General features: G+C 45.5%; 1 protein-coding gene across 10 annotated transcripts; it reads left to right on the top strand.

The window, feature by feature from the left end:
• The first annotated feature begins 286 nt into the window (after positions 1-286).
• LUC7L (LUC7-like) lies at positions 287-18,712 on the top strand. 10 transcript variants are annotated; one of them, XM_014936454.1, is made up of 13 exons: positions 287-1,842; positions 3,737-3,926; positions 4,685-5,465; positions 6,252-6,293; positions 6,689-6,787; positions 7,500-7,610; positions 8,278-8,421; positions 8,751-8,927; positions 9,786-9,874; positions 14,345-14,374; positions 15,308-15,472; positions 16,540-16,601; positions 18,459-18,691. In XM_014936454.1, the coding sequence occupies exons 3-12, from the start codon at positions 5,328-5,330 to the stop codon at positions 16,565-16,567; spliced, it is 1,023 nt and encodes a 340-aa protein (XP_014791940.1). In that variant the 5' UTR covers positions 287-1,842; positions 3,737-3,926; positions 4,685-5,327; the 3' UTR covers positions 16,568-16,601; positions 18,459-18,691. The 10 variants fall into 10 exon arrangements, with proteins under 10 accessions (XP_014791940.1, XP_014791936.1, XP_014791933.1 ...); XM_014936450.1 differs by lacking the exon at positions 16,540-16,601 and having other exon boundaries at positions 289-1,842; positions 4,685-4,871; positions 5,283-5,465; positions 18,459-18,712; XM_014936447.1 differs by lacking the exon at positions 16,540-16,601 and having other exon boundaries at positions 289-1,842; positions 18,459-18,712.
• The last annotated feature ends 1,163 nt before the right edge of the window (positions 18,713-19,875 follow it).

Below are 19,875 nucleotides of genomic sequence, written 5' to 3'. Positions count from 1 at the left end.
CGGGGCGGCCGGCGGAGCGGACCCCGGGCCTCGCCGCGCCTCGGGGCGGCCTAGCGAGCTCGGGCACGGGGAGCCCGGTAGGGGTAGGCCTGCCCGGCGGAGGAGCCCGCCTCGTCCCCGGCCCTAGAAAGCGCCCGGCGTGGCCCGGCCCCGGGAGGAGCCCGCCGCTCCGGGCCCCGGCGGCCGCCGAGAGGCGTTAGGGGAAGCTCCGTGCCCAGGCCACGCCGTACATAGGGGCATGTAGGTAGGTGTGCCTGCAGGAGCCGGCCGTGGTAGTTGTTGTCCGAGAAAAGAAATGTGACAGCCTGTGCAAAATTACACTCCCGCTGCGGTTTGTATCTCCCTTCTGCGACTTGCCCGAGTCCTTAAATTCCCTTTGGCACCTTAGCAGGGCTGTTGAGGTACTTTGCACTTTGTTTCCTAAGTGAATTAAGTGCTTTTCTTTCTTTGTGTATTGAGTTGCTATTGAATTGCTTCCCATATTTTTATTTCATACAAACTGAACAATTGTGGCCCCTCTATTTTATTTATAAAGGTTCAGTGTATCTTTGCCTGCCTACATCAATCTGCAAGGGAGTTGCAGAAAAGCCTCATGTTCATCGAGCCGTGAGTCACAACCAATTTTTAAAGCTGTTATAACAAAAAAAAAAAAGTGTTTGCTTTTTTTTTCACAAGTAACTTTTAAAGTGTAGCTTAGAAAGAAAAAAAAAAAAGAAATTAAAAAAAAAAACATTTTCAATAGACACAACATTATTCCTGGATGCTTGCGAATCCTAAACTATATTCATACTTTAGTATTACACATACCTGTGTCATATACACAGATGAGCTTTAAAATTGTCACATAGCATTACCACTTTGCCTTTACTTTTATGTATCATTCCCCTGACTTCCTTACTGCAGGTGTGGGCAAGAAAACTTTTCCTTTAAAACTTTTCAACAGTGGGCATAAAATTCTGCAGCTGAGGTCTTGAAGAATGCAGATGGGTATTGTATATGTTGGAGCTCGCAGTGTGTATTGACTAACTTTGTTTCTTTTTTTATTTTTATATTTTTTTGCTTTTTCTGATATTGTCTTGTTTATAAGTGGCTCCTGAGTGTAAAATGTCTTCTGAGGGTGGGACGTGGGAGGGAAGCAAAGCTTCGTGTTCCAGGCCGAGACCTACAAGATCCATCTTTGCACGGCCTTGGAAAGCACGCGTACTGCCTGTTTGGTTTTCAAACCCAATGGACCGATGTCGTAATTATCAGATGAGCAAATAGCAAGTGCCTATAAAAACTGTTCAGCACAGCCCTCTTTTGTCATTCATAACCCTCCAACAGCATGGGTTTTGGTATCTCCTGCCCCTTCCTCGCAGTAAAAAAAGGGTTAAAAAAAGAAAAGAAAAGAGGAAAAGAAAAAACCAAAAGGTTTTGGCTGTGAGCCAGATTGTCTGTCTCCTTTTTTTCTCTTCTGGCTGTGCTGTCTCTTTATATGGATGACAGGCCTTGGACGTTACTTGGCTCGCCAACACTGTGTTTAACATGGTGTACTGGATGAATAAATGCTAAAATAGTGTTTGTTGCCAGTTATAAGTGTTCCAGAATATCCTGTTACCCTCTAAGCTTTTTTTTTTTGAGTAATTTTGGGGAGCAGGAACACCAAGTATTTTAATCTGCATATTGAGGCAAAATGATCGTACCAACATCTTTGTTCTCTTATCGGTATTCTAATGTCTCCTTATTTAAAACCACAAATGAATTTCAGGAGATGAAACCAGACAAAGGGTGAAGTTTACAGACGATCGTGTTTGCAAGAGCCATCTTCTGGATTGCTGTCCTCATGATATCCTGGCCGGAACAGTGAGTATATTCTCTGTAATAAGGAATTCTGGTGAGGCAGATGTTGGTACAGCTCAGGGCTCAGCTGTGTGTCCTCAGTGACTTCTAGGAGGGATCAGGCTTTCTGTGCCCAAGGAGCAGTCACAGTTTTAATTTCATTTTGTGACCTGTGTATAGAACTACTCGGGAGCTCTGAGAATTCACTTGAAATGTTTTTTTCTCTCACAATCCCACGTGAAGCTGCAAGTTTATTTTGCTTTTAACAATTTGAGATGGTTTAGGTCCTGCAGTCTGTCACGGGGACGTCTCGACCATAGCTAGTCTCTGTCCTGGGTGCTCTAGTTCACCATTGCCTCTCCAGGTTAGCAAGTTTTTAGGGCCGACTTTGTCTTTAGAGTTGGTTGGCCGGAGCGGTGTGTGACGCGGCCCGACTGGTTTGAAACACTCGAGTCGGCTCCTTCACTGCTGCCCTCTGGGGACAGAGCTGGCAAATTTTCAAAGCTTTGGCTCTCATGTTCTCTCTGAGAGCAAAAGGTGACATGGGCTTTTAGCAGCGGAGATCTTGCAAAGTAAATATTCAATTTCGGTGCCCAGATGAAAGAAGCACTCTGACTTTGGAAAGAAAACAGTGTATGTGTTCTGTAATTGTTGCTGTATTACAGAATCGCAGGGTGGGGATGAGTGTAGATGTTTGAAATCCATCTTTACCCTCACTGTTTGACAGTAAATGCCGTGGCGATTCACATTGTCCATCCACTCAAGCAGATTGTTTAAAGATATTGGCGTTATTTATGGCCCTTCCTGCTGTTATTTCAAGAGCTGGGTTTGACACAGTGGGTTCCCTGCAGGGGGGAGGGCTGGCACTCCTTCCTCCCCGTGTGGTGCAGCGATAGCAAGACTCTGTGGCAGCACGAGTAGAGAGAGCTCTCGCAAAAGCTGCCTCAGCTCTGAGCGCTCAGACTTCAGCTTTTCGATGAATTCTGTTGCAGAATCAGGTTGGAAGTGGAGTACCAGTCTTCATAATTTCTGTATTTATTTTTTATTCATTTGAAGCTCAGATATTTTTTTCAGCGATCGCTCCGTCAGCCTCTGTATCCCCTCCCTCCATTTCAGCATTGTAAAGCTGCTCAAATCACCTTCTGCCCACCTCCATCCTTTCTGCATGTCACTCTGGGTAGAATATTTTTTTTTTTGGTAACATAAGACTTTACAATGTTTTTTTGGGGGCCAGAATGTTGGTTTGAAGGTGCAGGGAGGAGGCAGGCCTTCTGCCTCTTCGGGCACCCTTCCAGGAAGAAAGTAAATGGTGAGTCGAAGGGGTGGAATTTAGTGATGCGCGTGATAGTTGGAGCTAGTGCCAAAGCAGGGAGGAAGTGCTCAGATGGGTTGGGAGCCTCCTCGGGCAGAGAAGCACATTGAGAAATCTGTTTTCTCGTGCTCCTGTTGTTACTTGTCTGCAGTGAGGTGTCTCTTCCTGCGTGCGGTGAAATTTTTGCTCTGAAATGTCACACGGGAGCAGGAAGGAAAACCTCCTTCTGTGCAAGTGATGTTGTAGCTCACTCGGATGATCCTGTGGAGGCCTTTAAGTGGCCATGGAGCTCTTTACACCGCCGTCAGCAGGTTCTTGGGGACAAGGAAGAGCTTTGGTGCCACAGATCTGTGTTGAAAGAACATGTGCTGTTCTGGAATGGGAAGAGCATTTCAGTTGTCAGCGCTACCAGTACAGAGTGAAACGTAACTGGAATGTGCAGGCCTTCCTTGTGATCTTGGTCAGGTTCACTGGTATCTTGTGGTGCTCCATTAAAGGAAGAGCTGCGTGGGTGAACCAGCCCCAGCTGGACTGGGTAGCATCCATCTCTGGATGTGTATTATTGCAGAAATGGGGACCGAGGATCTTTTTGGAAATTTCCAACAGATGCTCCAAGCCTTCTGGTGCTGGTTATGTTACATCCTTCCCCCGAAGGCGTTGTTACTGCTGCATCCTTCACGTGTGCAGATATTCCTTAGTGGGAGGCTGATTGGAGGCGAGCAGGAAGCCGGATCCCTTGGGTAGCTGTGCTCGGTGAAATGTGATGGAGTCCCATTCCCTGACCTTCAGATGCAGGGTAAGAGAAGGAGTCCAGACTTTAAGTGAAGCTCTGGAATATTCCTGAGAGCTGCCAAGGGCGTGCTCATGTTTGCTTTGTTTACTTGGGCCAATATTCCTGGTCATAAAAGCCTTTGACCCCAGAAACTTGCCTAAACTTATCACTAAATAAACTACAATGGTTCTCATTTTGGTCCTCGTGGGAAAGGAGGAAAACTATAGGAGAACACAAGTTAAATATGCCCATGTGCTGTTACCAGGGCACTTGTCACTAGATCGTTAGTGGCCTGCACTGAGTTAGCTCTGCAGCTAACAATAAGCGTATTTTTTGTCTGTGGAAGTACTGCAGCACACTCAGAGGTGGCATCAGCTGGTAATTCTGAATTTTAGCTCCACTAATAAGAGGACAGATGAGTCTGAAAGCTGCCCAAGGAAAACATAGCTTTGAAATTACATTTGGGGAATTAATTGCATCCCCCACTGGGAGTTGTGAGTGAGCTGAAATCTGTAGGTTGCAGAATGGTTTCGTGGGGTTGCTTTCCTTTTTTATTTGGGAAAAGCTCTGCAGCTCTGATTACTATTAGAGAGCTTTCCTCATGGAAATAGACTTTCTGGTGAGTTAGCAGTTTAGTGGAGGTCATAAAAGATACCTCAGAAAGTGGATTGCTCGGCAAATGTGAGCAGGCCTAGTTATCAGTGGCATCTAAATGTATTAAATCTCTGTGTGTATGGGGGGTTAAATCTTTACCTGTCTCAAATACCTGTATTATAAACCAGCCACGGGTGTTGACTGGAGCGAGTCACGATCACTGCTGGGAAAAGGGTGAGTATTTGATGAGAGGCCTCCCTGAGACGAGAGGATTCTTTGAGACAGAAGGGCTAGTGGTTTTACCTGACGTGAGCAATACCTGGGAAAATCTCCATGCGCCTGGACCATCTCCAAGGACGTGGAGGAAGACTTGAGGTTGGTATGCTGGTGAGACCTGAACGTTCTCCCCCAGAGGAAGAGGTTGAGGGGGTCATTGCCTTTTAACAAACAGAGAGAGGAATTCAGAGCACGCTGGAGGCTCTTCTGAAGTTTTGGGTCACAGCCCGTTCTCTAAAGTGGAGCTAGGGGCTCAGCTTGCCAGAGGAGTTCAGATAAGAATAGTTATGATCTGTGACAATCACATCTAATATTGCTATTTTCTCCCTATATTGGAAAGGGATCTCAGTAGAATAACTGTAAGAATAAAAGATTTAAGTCCCATTGTGGAAAGTTATTTTTGTGGTAAAATAACAGTAGCTCGCTAGCATTCTTTGAAGAGGCTTAACCCGAAGATGAACACGATTAAGCTTTGAAAGTACCAGAATGCTTTTTTTTTTTTTTTGGTAGGCATTAAATTTCTATCATTAGAGAGCTCAGCAGGACTGTTCCCGGATGCGGTGTCTGTTTCTGTGGCCTGCTGCCCGTGGCCTCCTGTTTCTGGTAAATCTGAGCAAAATTAGGAAGGCTAAATCGTGGCAAGTCATCTGGATTTGTTTTCTTCGTTTAAAAAAAGAAAAGCTCCTGAGGCAGGTAATTGCATTACCTGGTGGAGCTTGCTTTAGTTGCTTTGCTTCTTTCTAAACTCCTCCGTTGCCGCTGAGTGCTTCACATAGGTGTCCCTGGCACCCCCACCTCTAGTTTGTGGTGTTCCACAGGGATTGTGTTGATCCCCATTTAGCTGTGTTTAGCTTTTTATGAAGTTTTGTGAGTTGACACCTATTTTGCTGTGTTGGGGTTTGGGCTCCTTGACTGGTGGTGACTGGGAAAGAAGAGAATGGCTGGCTGAGGTGTTCCTTCACGCGACGACATGTACCTGCCATTTATATTGTGGCTCATACTTAGGCCTGTTATTATTTTGGCTTTCAAAATGTCGTATTCTTTTTCTACTTCAAGAATAAGAAAAACGTTCTCTGTTACATACCGATAATGTGGAAATGCAATTTCCATGTTTTGAGAGCATAATTGGGTTCATGTGGCTCTTAAGTACTGGGTTGGGGAAAAATAACAAATTTAAATAGCATCGACTGCAGTGGGAGTGAAGCGCAGCATGCGAGTCAGGGCTTTCGGGGAGAGGAGATGCTCTCAAGAAGTCTTTCATTAGATGAGCTTATGCATAGGAATTAGCTTTGCTGGGCAGGCTTTAAAATCCCAGGCCACAGCTGCATGTAGGATGGGGCCAGCTGTAGAATTACGACTCTGCTGTTGCTTGAGTGTGGCTTTGTGCTTTTTTACTGGCCCGTACCCCTTATTCCCTTAAGTCTGTTTGTTCTTGGTAGGAAACATTCTGTCTGTGCTCTGTGATTTGGTATCTTTCAGTGCATTACTAGGCCTCCTCCTGGCACAGATGTGCTTTTCCAGGTGAGCTTTAAACAGGGAACAAAACTGGATGTTTTTCTGTGCTGTAGCTCCATAACAGGAGGCATTTGGTGCCCATTGAAGGAGCTGCTGTGGCAGTGCTCTGTCTTCCCAGCTCCCTCCCAGCAATTTCAAAGGCTGTGCTGTGACCTACAGCAGGAGTAGGACTGGACTTAAAACATTTGGGGTGTTTTAATGTTCCAGCAACACCTAGAAAATGAGTTCTAGCAAGCATGTGGTTTTTCTAGCTAGTTCTGTTACTGACAGGGTAAGAGGAAGCTCTTCTGCCTAAAGAGGGTGATATTTTGATGTCATACAGTTGGCAAGAGTTAAGTAGCTGCTACTTGTTGCCATAATGGAGGTTTCTTACATTGATTTTCCTTTTTTCTTTTCAACAGCGAATGGACCTGGGAGAATGTACGAAGATCCATGACTTGGCACTGCGAGCAGATTATGAGATTGCAAGTAAAGAGAGAGACCTGTTTTTTGAGCTGGATGTGAGTACGGAGGCATTTTTGTTACTTTTTTGGAAGCTGCCACTTGAAAGTTACTTGCCTGAAGAGTAGAACTCAGTGGGCGTTTCAGCTAGCCCTGTTATTTGATGTGTTATCTGACAAGAATGTGAAGCCCCTTCCCAAATGCCAGCTTGATTGCTGACTTGAAATTGTAAAACTAATTATGATCCTTGCAACCCCATTAGTCCAGCTAGCTGGGAGGCTCCTCTGGCATTCCTCACATCCCACACCTCCTGCTCTGGACCAGGTCATTGTAACCTGGTGGCCTGTCCCAGAAGGTGATTTGACATTAAAAGCCTTCTGCTCTGTGGTTTCGCTTTTGTCAGATTTAGCTTTCTGTGATGAAGGGATCAAGTGGAAGAACATTTCTGTCTTTTTTCATGTTAGTCCAGTGCTTTTGTCTTTGCATCTGGTGCTCATGTGTCAGAAGTTCCAGTGCAAAGCACTCTTCATGTGAACATCCTTTTACGTGTCAGAGTAAAGGAACTGTGTCAGGTTCCAGACAGATGACAGACTTAAGGGCAGGGAGCAAATTTTACTTTTTCTCCAAAGTGTTACATATTTTTTCTCAAGGCATTCATTCTTGAGGTTTTTTATGTGTTATACAAGCATTGCACCAGGTAGCTGTTGGCTGTCAAAGCTAGATGAGGCATGGAGAGCATCCTTACTCAAAATTCTTTGTCTGAACACGCAGGCGATGGATCACCTGGAATCCTTCATCGCAGAGTGTGACAGGAGAACAGAACTGGCCAAGAAACGCCTGGCTGAGACACAGGAAGAGATCAGTGCTGAAGTGTCTGCAAAGGTATTGTCTTCTCAATAAAGGTTTGTTCTGGAAGTCTGTGCAAGAGCACTGGTCCTCTCTGGTCTCTGACACCATTGATACTGGAAATGTAGGCTTTGTGGGTTCCAGCCATCCTCAAATGCTGCTCTGGCTGCATTTGTAGACAAATGTAGAGGTTCACAGGGCCATAGAAGCATAAAACATGAACTCTAAAATAGGTTGCTTTAGTATGGCAATAAAGCATTGGTTTCTTCCCTACTATTCAATGTTAATACAATAGCTTAGACTAGTAGATCCATCCCATGATTGTTGTTTTTCACTTAACAAATGCTCATGAAGGTTCCTCTTTGGGAGCATCCTTCATCAGGACAATACAAAGCATTTCTGAAGCTGGTTTTGTGGACTCTATTCTGTCCTGCAGGCCAGAAATGGGCCACTGTTTGCAGTAAAACTGATGATGTCCCCTCCCTTTCCGGTTCCTCTCTTTGCTATGTGTCTGTGACAGCATTGCCTGTACTTGGTCCACCAGTCCCTTTTTGTTGGGACTCCTTTGACTTTTGGAGGTTTATGGTCATCTTCCAACAACTGCTTTTGTTAAACAATATTTCTTTTAGAGGGAGAAAGGAGAAGTTGTCCTGCAAGCTTTAGCAAGTTTTTTGTCTTACTAAAAACTAACTATTCTCTTTAGGCAGAGAAAGTACATGAACTGAATGAAGACATTGGAAAACTCCTAGCTAAAGCTGAACAGCTGGGAGCTGAAGGAAATGTTGACGAGTCTCAAAAGATCCTGATGGAAGTGGAGAAAGTCCGAGCAAAAAAGAAAGAGGCAGAGGTATGGCCCTGGTTCATCTCTGAGCTGGAATGAAGAACTGAGCTTGGCTGAGTTTGTGACAAACAGCTGGGTGGTTCCTACCTCTTTTCCTAGTGAAGAGAGGTGACTGGGATGGGGAGGGATGGGGGTTGTCCTCTGAAGTACTTGGTCGCTAGACGTGTCCAGTTTAGCTGTGCTGGAAAGTGTTTTGTATGGCACCTCCTTTATATTGAGGGTGTTCTTGTGATTTTTGAAAGCGTCGGGGCGATTTTTTGCCGGGGTTTCCCTGGAGGGTTGTGACTATGTAAGGGCTCCCTGACATTTGCATGGTTTTTTTCCCCTCCCTTTAGGAAGAATACCGAAATTCAATGCCTGCATCCAGTTTCCAGCAGCAGAAGCTGCGAGTGTGTGAAGTCTGCTCAGCATATCTGGGGCTCCATGACAACGACCGGCGTCTTGCTGACCACTTTGGAGGCAAATTACACTTGGGTTTCATTCAGATTCGTGAGAAACTGGATCAGCTGAGGGTAATGATCTCTGTCTTAAACCCTCTCCTTGTAGTTCTGAAGACATTCCACACTTTTATTAAATCCATACAGGATTCTTCGCAGAATGCTTGTAGAAGCCCAGACATTTCTGATTGAAACTTCAGATGGAAGTTTAAGTAGCTTCATCTTGGGTTTTGTTCTGTAATTTCCGGGTATCTAAATATATACCCTCAGAATTAGTCAAACCAGACCACTGCTGTCATTTCTTCCTTAAGTACACGCGACTGTACCGTTGCTCTTTCTCATTGTTTTGGCTGAAATTTGTCACTGGGGGTTTTTTGAATATTGAAGAGCACTTTGAGGCCTCTTAACAAAACGCTTGAACTGAAGTTTCACATAGTGCTGTCAGTGAAGATGATCTTCAGTAGTTGAAGTGATTACAAGTTTTCTGGAGTGATTTGTAATGGAATTGCAGTGCTGGTCTTGCTTGCAAACACAGACCTTCAGCCTGCTTGAGTAACCGTTGTGAATCCTGGGCCTTATTCCCTAAACAGTATATTGAGCTCACTGCCTCAGTTGATCATCGGTGCGAGGCAAGAGCACTGTTTCCTTGAGTCGTGTGTGCTCGTGGTGAGACAGTCCCTTGTCTTAAAGCTTATGGGCTTGTCTCTGAGAGCACTCAAAGAGAGGCATTTCTTGCATTGATGTATGTTAGTGAAGTTGTGAGGAAAATGAGAACCTCAACAGAGATCTTGACTAGCACATTAAAATACAGTGAAATGGTTCTTTATCTTACTACCTTTGTCTTCCTACCCGAATAGGTAGATTTGCAGTCTCCCTGCAGATCTCTCTGACCTGTTACTGTGTAGCTGAAATGCAATGTGAACTCTTTTCTAGAAAACAGTGGCAGAAAAGCAAGAGAAGAGAAACCAGGACCGTTTGAGACGGAGAGAGGAGAGAGAGCGAGAGGAGAGAATGGGCAGACGGTAAGTGGAAGCTGATAACTGGTTTTGAAATAGCCTGATTTCTTGCATCTGACCATTTCAGGAGAGCAGCATCTGCTGCAGGAGCAACTGTTGGAAATACTCCAGATGCTGTGTGAGCACCTTGGCATTCAGTTGAAGATGAAAACAAATGAACAAAAACCCCCACCTTAGAGTGATTGTATGTGTATTGTTTTAACTGAAAGATGTGAGCTTCCTGTAGTCTTCAGGCTTATATTGGTCCAGTCCCTGTCTTGGGGAATCTGGATAAAATGCCCTCATCCAGTGCATCTGAGTGGGAAGGTTTAAGATGAGTGAGGACTAGGTTTTCTCAAATGATGCTAGTCATGCAAAAATTCCCTGGACATCCCTCCTCTCGTCCAGTGGAATGGAGCTGGGATCTGTGAGCCGGATGGCGGGCTCTCTCTCTTGCTCATAAACTCATGTTTCTTGCTCATGTTTCTATCATAAGTGAGGTGCTTTTGGCACAGCTTTGGAAAACTTCCTAGGGGATCCAGAGAATCCCAAGGAGTGGCTGCTTCTGGTGGTTGTGGCCATACATGTCACCTTCTGCTCATACGTGTATAATCCCTGAAGAGCAGGAGTGGCTGCAGTGTTGGTATTCTCAGGACAAGTTCTTCTGCCTCTTGCAAGCTGAACTGGGAAAGCTATTTCTTCTTTAGTTGAACAGGCATCTTGTGGGTAAACAGCTGAGTTAAACAGCCTGGTGTGGAGAGGGTGGTTATTTCCAGTGGTCAGGCAGAGGAAGTGGCTGAGGAGGAATGCTGTTCTCATTGTCACAGCGCTTCCCCGGTTACCTCACGTGTTTCTCCTCTTCTTGTGTCAAAAAACCCAACCTTGCTGCCTGTGGAAAGCTTGATTTGATCCTTGGTGTAAATTGCAGAGTGTGTTTCAGCCATCCATGTCAGAGCCATGAGAGAGATATAACTGCAGTATCCTCTAAGATGGGCCTTGCTTCTGGGTATATGTTGCTGGAAATGCTGGCAAATAAATACCAGGATGGAAGCAGCTTGGTGATTTTGGAGTATTGGGAAGATGTAAGCCCCAAATTATTATGCATTCTCCAATTAGGGTGTTTTATGTGAGTTCTCTCTCTCTGTGAATTGCCTGTTACTGTATGAAATGCCATGGTATGAAACGGCAGCTTTCTCCTGAACTGCAGCACTTGATGTAGAGCCTCGCAAATTTCTGGCACCGGTGCAAGATTGTCAGTAAGGCAGTTATATTTGGGACCTGCAGAATCTGGAACTGGCTGACGAATGCAGGAGTTAATCAGAAGGGACTGATGTATGTTGTTGCTGAGGACAGAAAGATGGAGGTGAAATAAGAGGTGTTCCCATGCAGCTCCTTCATGGCAGCCCCTTCCAGACCAAGAGTAGGACCATATCTAACCTGGACTTGGTCTCGCTGTCTCCATGGAGCCTCTTCTTCCTGGAGATTGTTCCTCTGTGAAAATTGCTCAACAGAGCTGTTTTCAGGAAGAGTTCTCTGGGTCTCCCCAGAATGCTGCCTTTCTTCCTCCTGTGGCATATCTGTGGTTTTGGCTTTGTGTTCTGTTTCGATTTTTTTTTTTTTTTTTTTTTTTTTTAAATCTCAGTTCCTGAGAGTTACGGAGCTTCTTGTGTTCACAGGTGCATCTGATAAGGGGGTTTGAAGATGACTTTTGAATATGTCATGCTTTAAATATGAGGGGTTTAAGAACTGTATGGAGTTGGCCTAAAGCCCGAGTTCTTGCTGGTTCTGTAAGTGGCACTACTTAGAGACTGTGGTCAGCCTTTGCTCTCGCTCCGTTTGGGGGCATCTCTGTGCTCCTCTGTTCAGATGCCAAAGCAAAACATGTTATGAAGGAGCCAGGAGTGCCATACAGAGGAGGTCAAATTATTTGCCTCTCCAAAATGAGAACTTGACCCAAAGAAGGAAAATAGTTTTCCCAGTGGACGCTTAGTGTCAGAACTGGGACCAGAGCCCAGATTTCTCAATTTCTCAGCACCTTCTGATCTGGGAGCTGTATAACACCATGCCTGCAGGGACATTTTTCCATCAAAAACAAATCAGAGGCTTATACTGCCCTTTCAGGCTGCCTCTTTTACGTACAGCTTGATACTTGAAGGAACCACAGCAAATATATTGCCTTCATAATTCTTCTTGTCCTGTCTTCATATACACCATCTTCATGGTGTTACTGAGTAAGAGAAAGAGTTCCACTTGACTTCAAGAAGCTTTTGTTGACTTACAAGCACCATAACATATGATGGAAACCTGTAGATTCATGTGTGAAACTTGCTCTTGTACACTTTATTAATTTGCCAACTAAACTGTGATTTCTACATAGTAATGAGTCAAGTGAGTTGTCAGCCCTAGTGGCAGATAAAGACAAGTCTTCTGTGTTGTTTTGTGTCGGTGGTGACTGTGGGCTGCCCTGTAATCTCTTAAGACTGCAGCTCTGTGGAGAGGTGACATGCTTGGAAGAGCACACCTCGGTATTTGCCTCCGGAGTACAGCGGCAAACAAGTCCAGGTGGAGTTGCCAAATGGATTTCCTTTGTAATAATTGGACAAAAACACAGGTTATGAAACTCAGCATGTAACCTCTGTGAGGCAGGGACAAAATAGAGGGGAAAAAAAAAACATTCTCAGCCTCTCACTTCTCTGGACAATGGTCTTCTACTGTCTCCTGCTGTGCACTGATTCGGGCTAGTAAGGAAAGTGCTGTTTTGTTGGATGCTTCCTGAATTCTGAAGTCTAGCATTAGGGAGTGATTATCAGGAGTTTATTGTGCAAACTCCTGCTCAGATCATAGGCGTGGAAGGGCAGCCAGGCTTTTCAGGGGATATGGAATGGCTTTGTGTGGATGTGTGCACCGGTGATTCAGAATAAAGTGATCAGGAGGAAAAGAACATTAAGAACTTGGAGTAATTACAACCACCAAAAAAAAAAAAATTCGGCTGCCTGCCAGGCATCTACAGGAGGTCCTGCTGCTCTGGCAGGTTCTGTTACATGAAAAAGGAGGTGTGTGGTTATGGCCTTGCTCTCCTGGTTTATCAGCTTTTCCTTCATCTAATGTCTTGTGCGTTGCCTCAGCGCGTGGTTCGTTTGCCTGACTCCCAAGTTCAGCTCCACCTTGTTTACAGTCTTTCTGCCTGAATTCCTTTCTAAATTTCAGGTTTGTTTTTGTTTTCATTCATTCTACCATGATTGAACAATCCCATTTCATGGTGAAGGAATGTCAGTACGTTGATTCTCTTAATCTTGTCTTATCCAAATATGGTTTTAAATGATGTTATTAAAATAGATGCTTCTTTATTTTAAAAATTTTGCCTGTGTGTAGCTTTCATCTGTATCTCTTGTTACAGTGCCAGAACAGGTCTGTGGCTGTGTAACTGGAACACCCCCTTGAGTCTGTATGCAGTGGGGAGATGGGAATGGTTACAAGAGTGAGTCTCTAGGGAGACCAGCCGCTTCTCAATTAAAGCAAAAAGACCTCGTTTGGGCAGCATGTGATGTTTTGGTGTAGGCTGGCTCTGAACCGGGGCCATAGAGAGAAAGAGAGGGCGTATCTTTCACGTGGAGTGATATTTTAAGTGGCATTGAGTAATGGCTCTTCTGGAGTTGAAAGAATTATGACGTTGTTATTTACAGGCTGTCAAAAGCTCTTGCTGACAGCATTAAGGTTAGAGCACCGTACGTGAGCTCTGAAGCTGTGGAAATGGGAGAAAGAATAGTGAGTCTTCACTATTCCTCACTATAATAGTGAGTGATTGTGCTCAAGTTGCTTTCCTAAGTCTGGGAGGAAGGATTTTCTGTGTATCGCAGTTACTTTTCAGTAATAATTCTTCCCTTCTGTCTGTGTCCCCCTCGTTAATTTTTTTTCTAGCTCATCTTTCCCAAACAAGAAAATAAAATAATTGATGCAAATTTCCATCCGATGTTTGTTAAATATGATGAGTGAGAAAATCCTATATTTTCTCTATTAAAACCTTTTCAGTGTGCAACTACCTCAAAGGAAGTGAAATCAGAAAACAGCAAAGTCTCTTTTTGACTGGAGAGTGGCATTTTTTCTTGAAAATGTTAGAGTTGATCTAGTTGATGTGAGACTGCAGAGGGTAAAGCGTATATATCGAATATGCACGGCAGACAAAGTAGGAAAAGTTCATTGTAGTCTCTTATTAACAGAGACTGAACTGGTTTTTAGACTTTTTCTATTTTGACAAGAAGCTCTGCACGTAGAAACTAGTGTTTCTACAGAGTTCTTCACTTTTTCACACATTCCCATTTCCCCTGCCCCCCAGATTGAAGTTAATTGTTTAAATGTTTTTATGGCTAGCTTCTTTTAACTGACATTACCTGGGGTATTGTGTTCCTGTGATGAGCTGCCAGGGTGAATGGGTTGTTTTATCAAAAACGTGCTGACTAGATCATACCTTCTCTCACTTAACTCTCCTCTTCTTTCTAGGTCTGGATCAAGAAATAGAGATCGTCGAAGGTGAGTGTGCAGTTCTACAGTTCCCCCAAATACGTGTTTGTGGTTCTAAGTAGCTACTGAGGTTTTTTCTGGGTCTCGCAAAGGGAGTTCACCCAGTGCCCCAGTCTCCTTGTTTTGCTCCCTGAAAGAAATGTGAGTTATGGCTTGGGACTGCAGTGGTGCTGTGCAATTTAATGTCACCTGCTGGGCTACAAAACATATAGCAGCTTGCTTAGGCAGGACAGAGGGTGCTGTGTGCTCCCCAGTACAAGCCTAAGAAAGTGCTTGAGGCCTTTTTCAATAAATATCTAATATACTTTCATAGTTTTGATGTCTGGAATACGTCTGTTAGGTTTATAATACCTCAGGTAATAAAAATACAGAGATTCAAGATGAAAGCTCCCCACATCTCTGTGAAGAGCTTGCCTTGGCGGCATGACAGCCTTCTCTCGGCGATCACCTACCTGGAGATCTGCTGCTGCTTTCTGTATGCACCGGCATCCTTTCTTTTGTTTTTAGAGCAGATTAAAACAGATCTGCTTCTAAGTGCAATCCTTTAACAAGGGAGGTTCTCCTGGGGCAGGCTGCCATAGGGGTTATGGTAATTTCACCTGCCGTGTCCTTTGGCCTCTCTTCTACTTACAGAGGCCTTACTTTGAGCAAGTCACAGTTGGTAATCTCTGCTTCAGGCATCAGCACACGCTTACATTAATGGTGGGAGCTTTTTATATAAGCTTCCCAGCAACACAGATCTACCCATTGGCATTTTGTTGGTAGCACGAGGCCCAGGAGGGAGATGCCCACCCTCTGGGAGATCCTGCGTTCTGTGCTGGGAGGATGAGTGCTGATGCTGTGGGTATTTGTTGTTGGGAACGTGTGAGAGGAAGGCTGAGGTGTACAGATCCTGTGTATTGGGCCATCTCCTGAGTCTGAGACAATCTGTGTCCTCTTCAGATCACGGTCTCGGGACAGGAGGCGGAGACGCTCGAGATCGGCTTCCCGTGAGCGGCGGAAGTCTCGCTCCCGCTCCCGAGACCGACACAGACGCCACCGGAGCCGCTCCCGCAGCCACAGCAGGGGTCACCGACGGGGGTCCAGAGACAGGAGTTCAAAACACAAGTATGTATCCCTGACATGAGTGCTTCTGGAAAGGGGAGCCCTTGGCATCGCAGTGAGCCTCCCCAGTCCCTTAGAGCGAGCAGGAGCGTGACCAGTTTCTCCAGTGAGCAGCTGCAGTGTCCTGTGCCAGCTCCTGGGCCAAAGCAGGGTTTCCAGTGGCTGTTGGTAGATGGCCTCCTGTGAGAGCAGTAGGGCAGTAACTACAGTGAGATCCCAGCTTGAGAGGAGTCCAGGAGATAGAACTGGTTCCCTGATTTGTGGTGCTGAGCCTTGAGAAGTTGCTGGTTTTCTTGCAGAACCAGCGGCACAAAGGCCTGCTTAAGCTGACTGAGCCTCCCCAGGCCTGGAAAAGCCAAGGAACTGAGAGGCAGCTTTGATGTTTCATTTCTGTGGTTATCTTCTATTTCCCAGCTGCTTTCTCTCCGTGCTGGCAGGGGGAAAGAAGTGTAAGATTTGGGATCTGGGGGAAGCAGATCTGTTAGAAGGCTGCTTGAGAGAGAGAGAGACAATTCTTTAGGAATCTGCAGTGGAGGGGAGGGGAAAAGGAAGCTAGGAGGAGGAGTATACCATCCTCCTCTTGCCGAGGAGAAGTGCTATAATCTGAAGAAGGGCTTTAAGTCTCTTCTGAAACTCGGCAAAGCACCTGCTGTGTTGGAGGAAGGATGAGGTGAGCATATGTGGGAGTATTAGAAAAATTGAAAGGAATCATTGTTTTCTTACAGCCCTTCTAAGCCCAGGAGCGAGGCTATCACCAGCTGCTTGCTGAAGTCAGATCTGGCTTTTTTTAAAAATGCTCCTAAGTAACAGGGGAGTGCTTTAGCACTGTCTACTCTGATTAGGCACCACCACTCAAGTACAGTTCTAGAAACCTACTGTTGTGTGTCTTGTGTCCCTTTAGCTAAGGGGTAAGAACAGGTTTTAAAGATACCTGATGAAGGGGAGGGAAATAACGGTCTGAAAAAACAAAGTCTGTTAATAATTGTTGGGGGGTGTAAATACTGTTGATTCTCCAATGGCTGAGATACTAAAGTCCTTTTTTAAATCTGTCTTGAACATGAAAAATAAAGAAAAGAAGTTTGGACAATTAGGAAGTGAGGAAGACCCTGTAATAACTATTACTAAAGAGCAGGTAAGGGATTACTTCGAAAACCTTGACAAACCCATTGAAATCAGCCCATCGAGATCGTAGGGGGATTGGCTAGCTGGCATTCTTCACAAAATTGCTGAGAACTGGCTAGAGACGAGGATCAGTTTCAGAAAATAAACCAAAAGCAAAGGGACAAACAGAAAAATCCCATTCTTTGAAAGTGTAGCTTCTGTTTTCACTTCGAGAATTAACAAAGCCTGTGTTCAGGTTCTGCTGGTCCAAGGTCTCTGTTCTAGAAAGAAACGGAGAACTTGTTGCAGGATCTGGAGATCTCGGGGTAGGAGGACCACGGGCAGCAGGCATTGCTGCAGGGACAGGAAAGGAGTTAGTCTTACCAGACAGACTCATGTAGTCTTCCTGTTAAATGACACAATTTAATGAAAATGAAATGGCTCATGTGATATGGAGGGCTGTAAGGTTTTAATATATCCATTTGTGCAGTATTTCCAAACCTTACATCAACGTGAATGAAAGCTGGAACCTCTAAGGTTCCTGCCAGGCCTGCCTCTTGTGACTGTAAAGAAAAAGCTGTGTAGTGAGTCCTGCAGTAAAATGCACTGTCTCTGTCTGGTTCTGCTGCCAGAGCTCCGTGGGGATCACCTTTTTAAGGCAGCTGGCATGAATTGTACAGGAAAACAGCCTGTTCAGATTGGACCTAACTCGAAGCCTCTGCTTAATTTTGCGTGGGCTGATACCAGCGAGGCACTGCTGAAAAGCTGGGGCTGTGATCCGGGCAGGCTGTGAAAAGATTTCCCCGTGTTATGGGCTGTGAATATAAATCTGTATCATCCTGACTTTGAACCCAGGGTGCTGCCAAGGACACCGCCTGTCAGGATGCAAAGCAGAAAAAAAGCCCAGGGCTTAACAGGCTTTTGACTCCAAAGAATACAGTTGGCATTTAAAACAGTTGAGCAGAAAGCTACTAGCTTAGAGCATAGTGGAAAAAAAAAAAAACATTCTAGAAGACACAAACAGAGCTGAGTGATAGAGGAGGAAGAAATTGCAGGCGCTTCAGTATGGCCCAGTGAACTCATAAGGGGCCCAGGGAAGATTTCAGAGAGCCCCTATGGCAAGAGCTTGAAAGGATGACTTTAGGGAGAGAGTAACGAAGGCCATGCGGTGCACTCGGCGCTGCAAAGCTGATTTCACTGAATTTCAGAGTTGGAAGGGACCATAGAGATCATCTAGTCCAACTCCCCTGCTGAAGCAGGATTGCCCAGAGCTTGTCAGAGCATGTTACTCAGGAGCATCCAGGCGGGTCTTGAAAATCTCCAAAGAAGGGGACTCCACACCCTCCCTGGGCAGCCTGTTCCAGGGCTCCGTCACCCTCACTGTGAAGAAGTTTCTCCTCCTATTTGAGTGGAACCTCTTATGTTCCAACTTGTGCCCGTTGCCCCTCGTCCTCTCACTGGGAACCACTGAAAAGAGTCTGGCTCCCTCCTCCTTCAACCCTCCCTTGAGATACTTGTCAGCATTAATAAGGTCTCCCCTCAGCCTTCTCTTCTCCAGACTAAAGAGTCCCAGCTCTCTCAGTCTCTCCTCATAAGGGAGATGCTCCAATCCTTGAATCACCTTTGTTGCCCTTCGCTGGACTCTTTCTAGTAGTTCCCTGTCCCTCTTGAACTGGGGAGCCCAATGTTCTCCTGCATGAAGCTCGGGGAGGGCCCGGAGTTGCTGTTTTGGGGGACGCTGCTCCCACCATCGCAGTACCCAGGCCCATTTCCGTAAGAGACCTGCATTACACCACAGCCCCCTTAGGGACAGCTGATGTCACTTTGTGCGTGTTTGCAAATGGTTTTAGTTGTGAAGCTGATAGCGACGGTTTACTTTGTACTTCAGATCTTCTAGAGATCGATCTTCAAGAGAAAAGTCACGAGACAGAGAGAGAAAAGAGAAGAGCTCTTCTGAGAGGCGGCACGAGAGCACAAATGGCAAATCTCGTTCCAAGAGATCAGAAGAGAGAGAAGCTGGCGAGATCTGAACTCAAAACCGATCTGTGTTGCACTGTAAATAGTCTGATAAACATTCTACACAAAAGCCTAAATTTCCCATTTATATTTACTGAAATACGACTCATCTTTTGTAGTTTGGAATTTTTATTGTTTGGCAGATAGCTGTGAGTTTGTAGAGACGCAGAGTTACGTACTGTTTAACAGGATTTTGTTTTTAGTAGAGGAGTAAATCAATCCGGAGGGACGGTTTCCCGGTTTGAGGCCGGTGGTTGGCACCGCGCTGCGTTTGTCCCGACCCAGCCAAGGCAGCCCCCCAGCTGCTGGCACATTTCTAACACCTCAGCCCTTTCCAAAAAAACATCTACCCTGACCCTTGGTGAGCACACCACTAGCACTGGTTCTCACTTAATTAATTGTTGGTTTTTTTCCCCTTCTGTTTATACATGTTAAGAGAAATTCAGAAGTGGGTTGGTTGGTTGGGGTTTTTTTTTTTCTTCCCTTTTTAGCGCTTTAGCCACCTCATTTCTGTGTCTCCAGTGTTTAAGAGTTGCCTCACTTATTCCAGCTAAGTCAAGACAGACAAAATTTAGCCCCGATCTGCCTATTTTGAAAGCTGCTCAGCTTTGTAAGGATGACCAAATCGGCTGGAGCACGTTCTAAGATGGGCTTAAATCTGGTTTTAGTACCTTGACAGATCAAATGCTGGGTGTTAAATAAGCAAAACGGTGAAAAAAAATCTTGATTTTTTTATTTTATTTTTTTTTTCCTGTAGAGGAGTACAGCCACAGCTACTCTGCCTATTTACTGTGCACTCCAGAGTCAGGGCTTCCTCCGGGGAGTCTTCTGACTTGCAAAAAAACCCAACAAAACCAAACAAAAAGCGTTGGTGTATGTTTTTTAACAGGCTGGTCGGGCAGAACTTGGCCGAGTGGCAGAGGTGACTCGGGATGGGGCGCAATCCGGGGATGGGGGGGGGTCAGGAGAGGAGTCACCCCTCTTCCCTCTGTGCCCCTGGGGAACCAGCTGTGTCCTAAGGCCTGCTGGGGAGGAATTTGCATATTGTAACTAGCTTATTTGTAACTAGGTTTATTTTACACTAGGGGAGGAAGGCCGCCTTGCTGCCCCAGCCGCGCTCCTGAACCCCCCACCCCCCCCCGGGAGGGGTATTTTGTGAGAACTGTGTGAGTAAAAGCACTTGCCAGCCCGCTGCTCGTTAGCTGGGTGAGCCTGGCGTCTTTTAATTAAAGACGGCTGGCTCTCAGGTCTCGGGTGTCGGTCTGTCAGTGCTGTGTGTCCGGTCGGTG

Source organism: Calidris pugnax, unplaced genomic scaffold (genome assembly GCF_001431845.1).
Source record: "Calidris pugnax isolate Ruff unplaced genomic scaffold, ASM143184v1 scaffold17, whole genome shotgun sequence".
Classification (NCBI taxonomy): Eukaryota; Metazoa; Chordata; class Aves; order Charadriiformes; family Scolopacidae; genus Calidris; species Calidris pugnax.
Note: the sequence above shows the minus strand (reverse complement) of the source record. Positions and strands in the feature narration are given on the sequence as shown.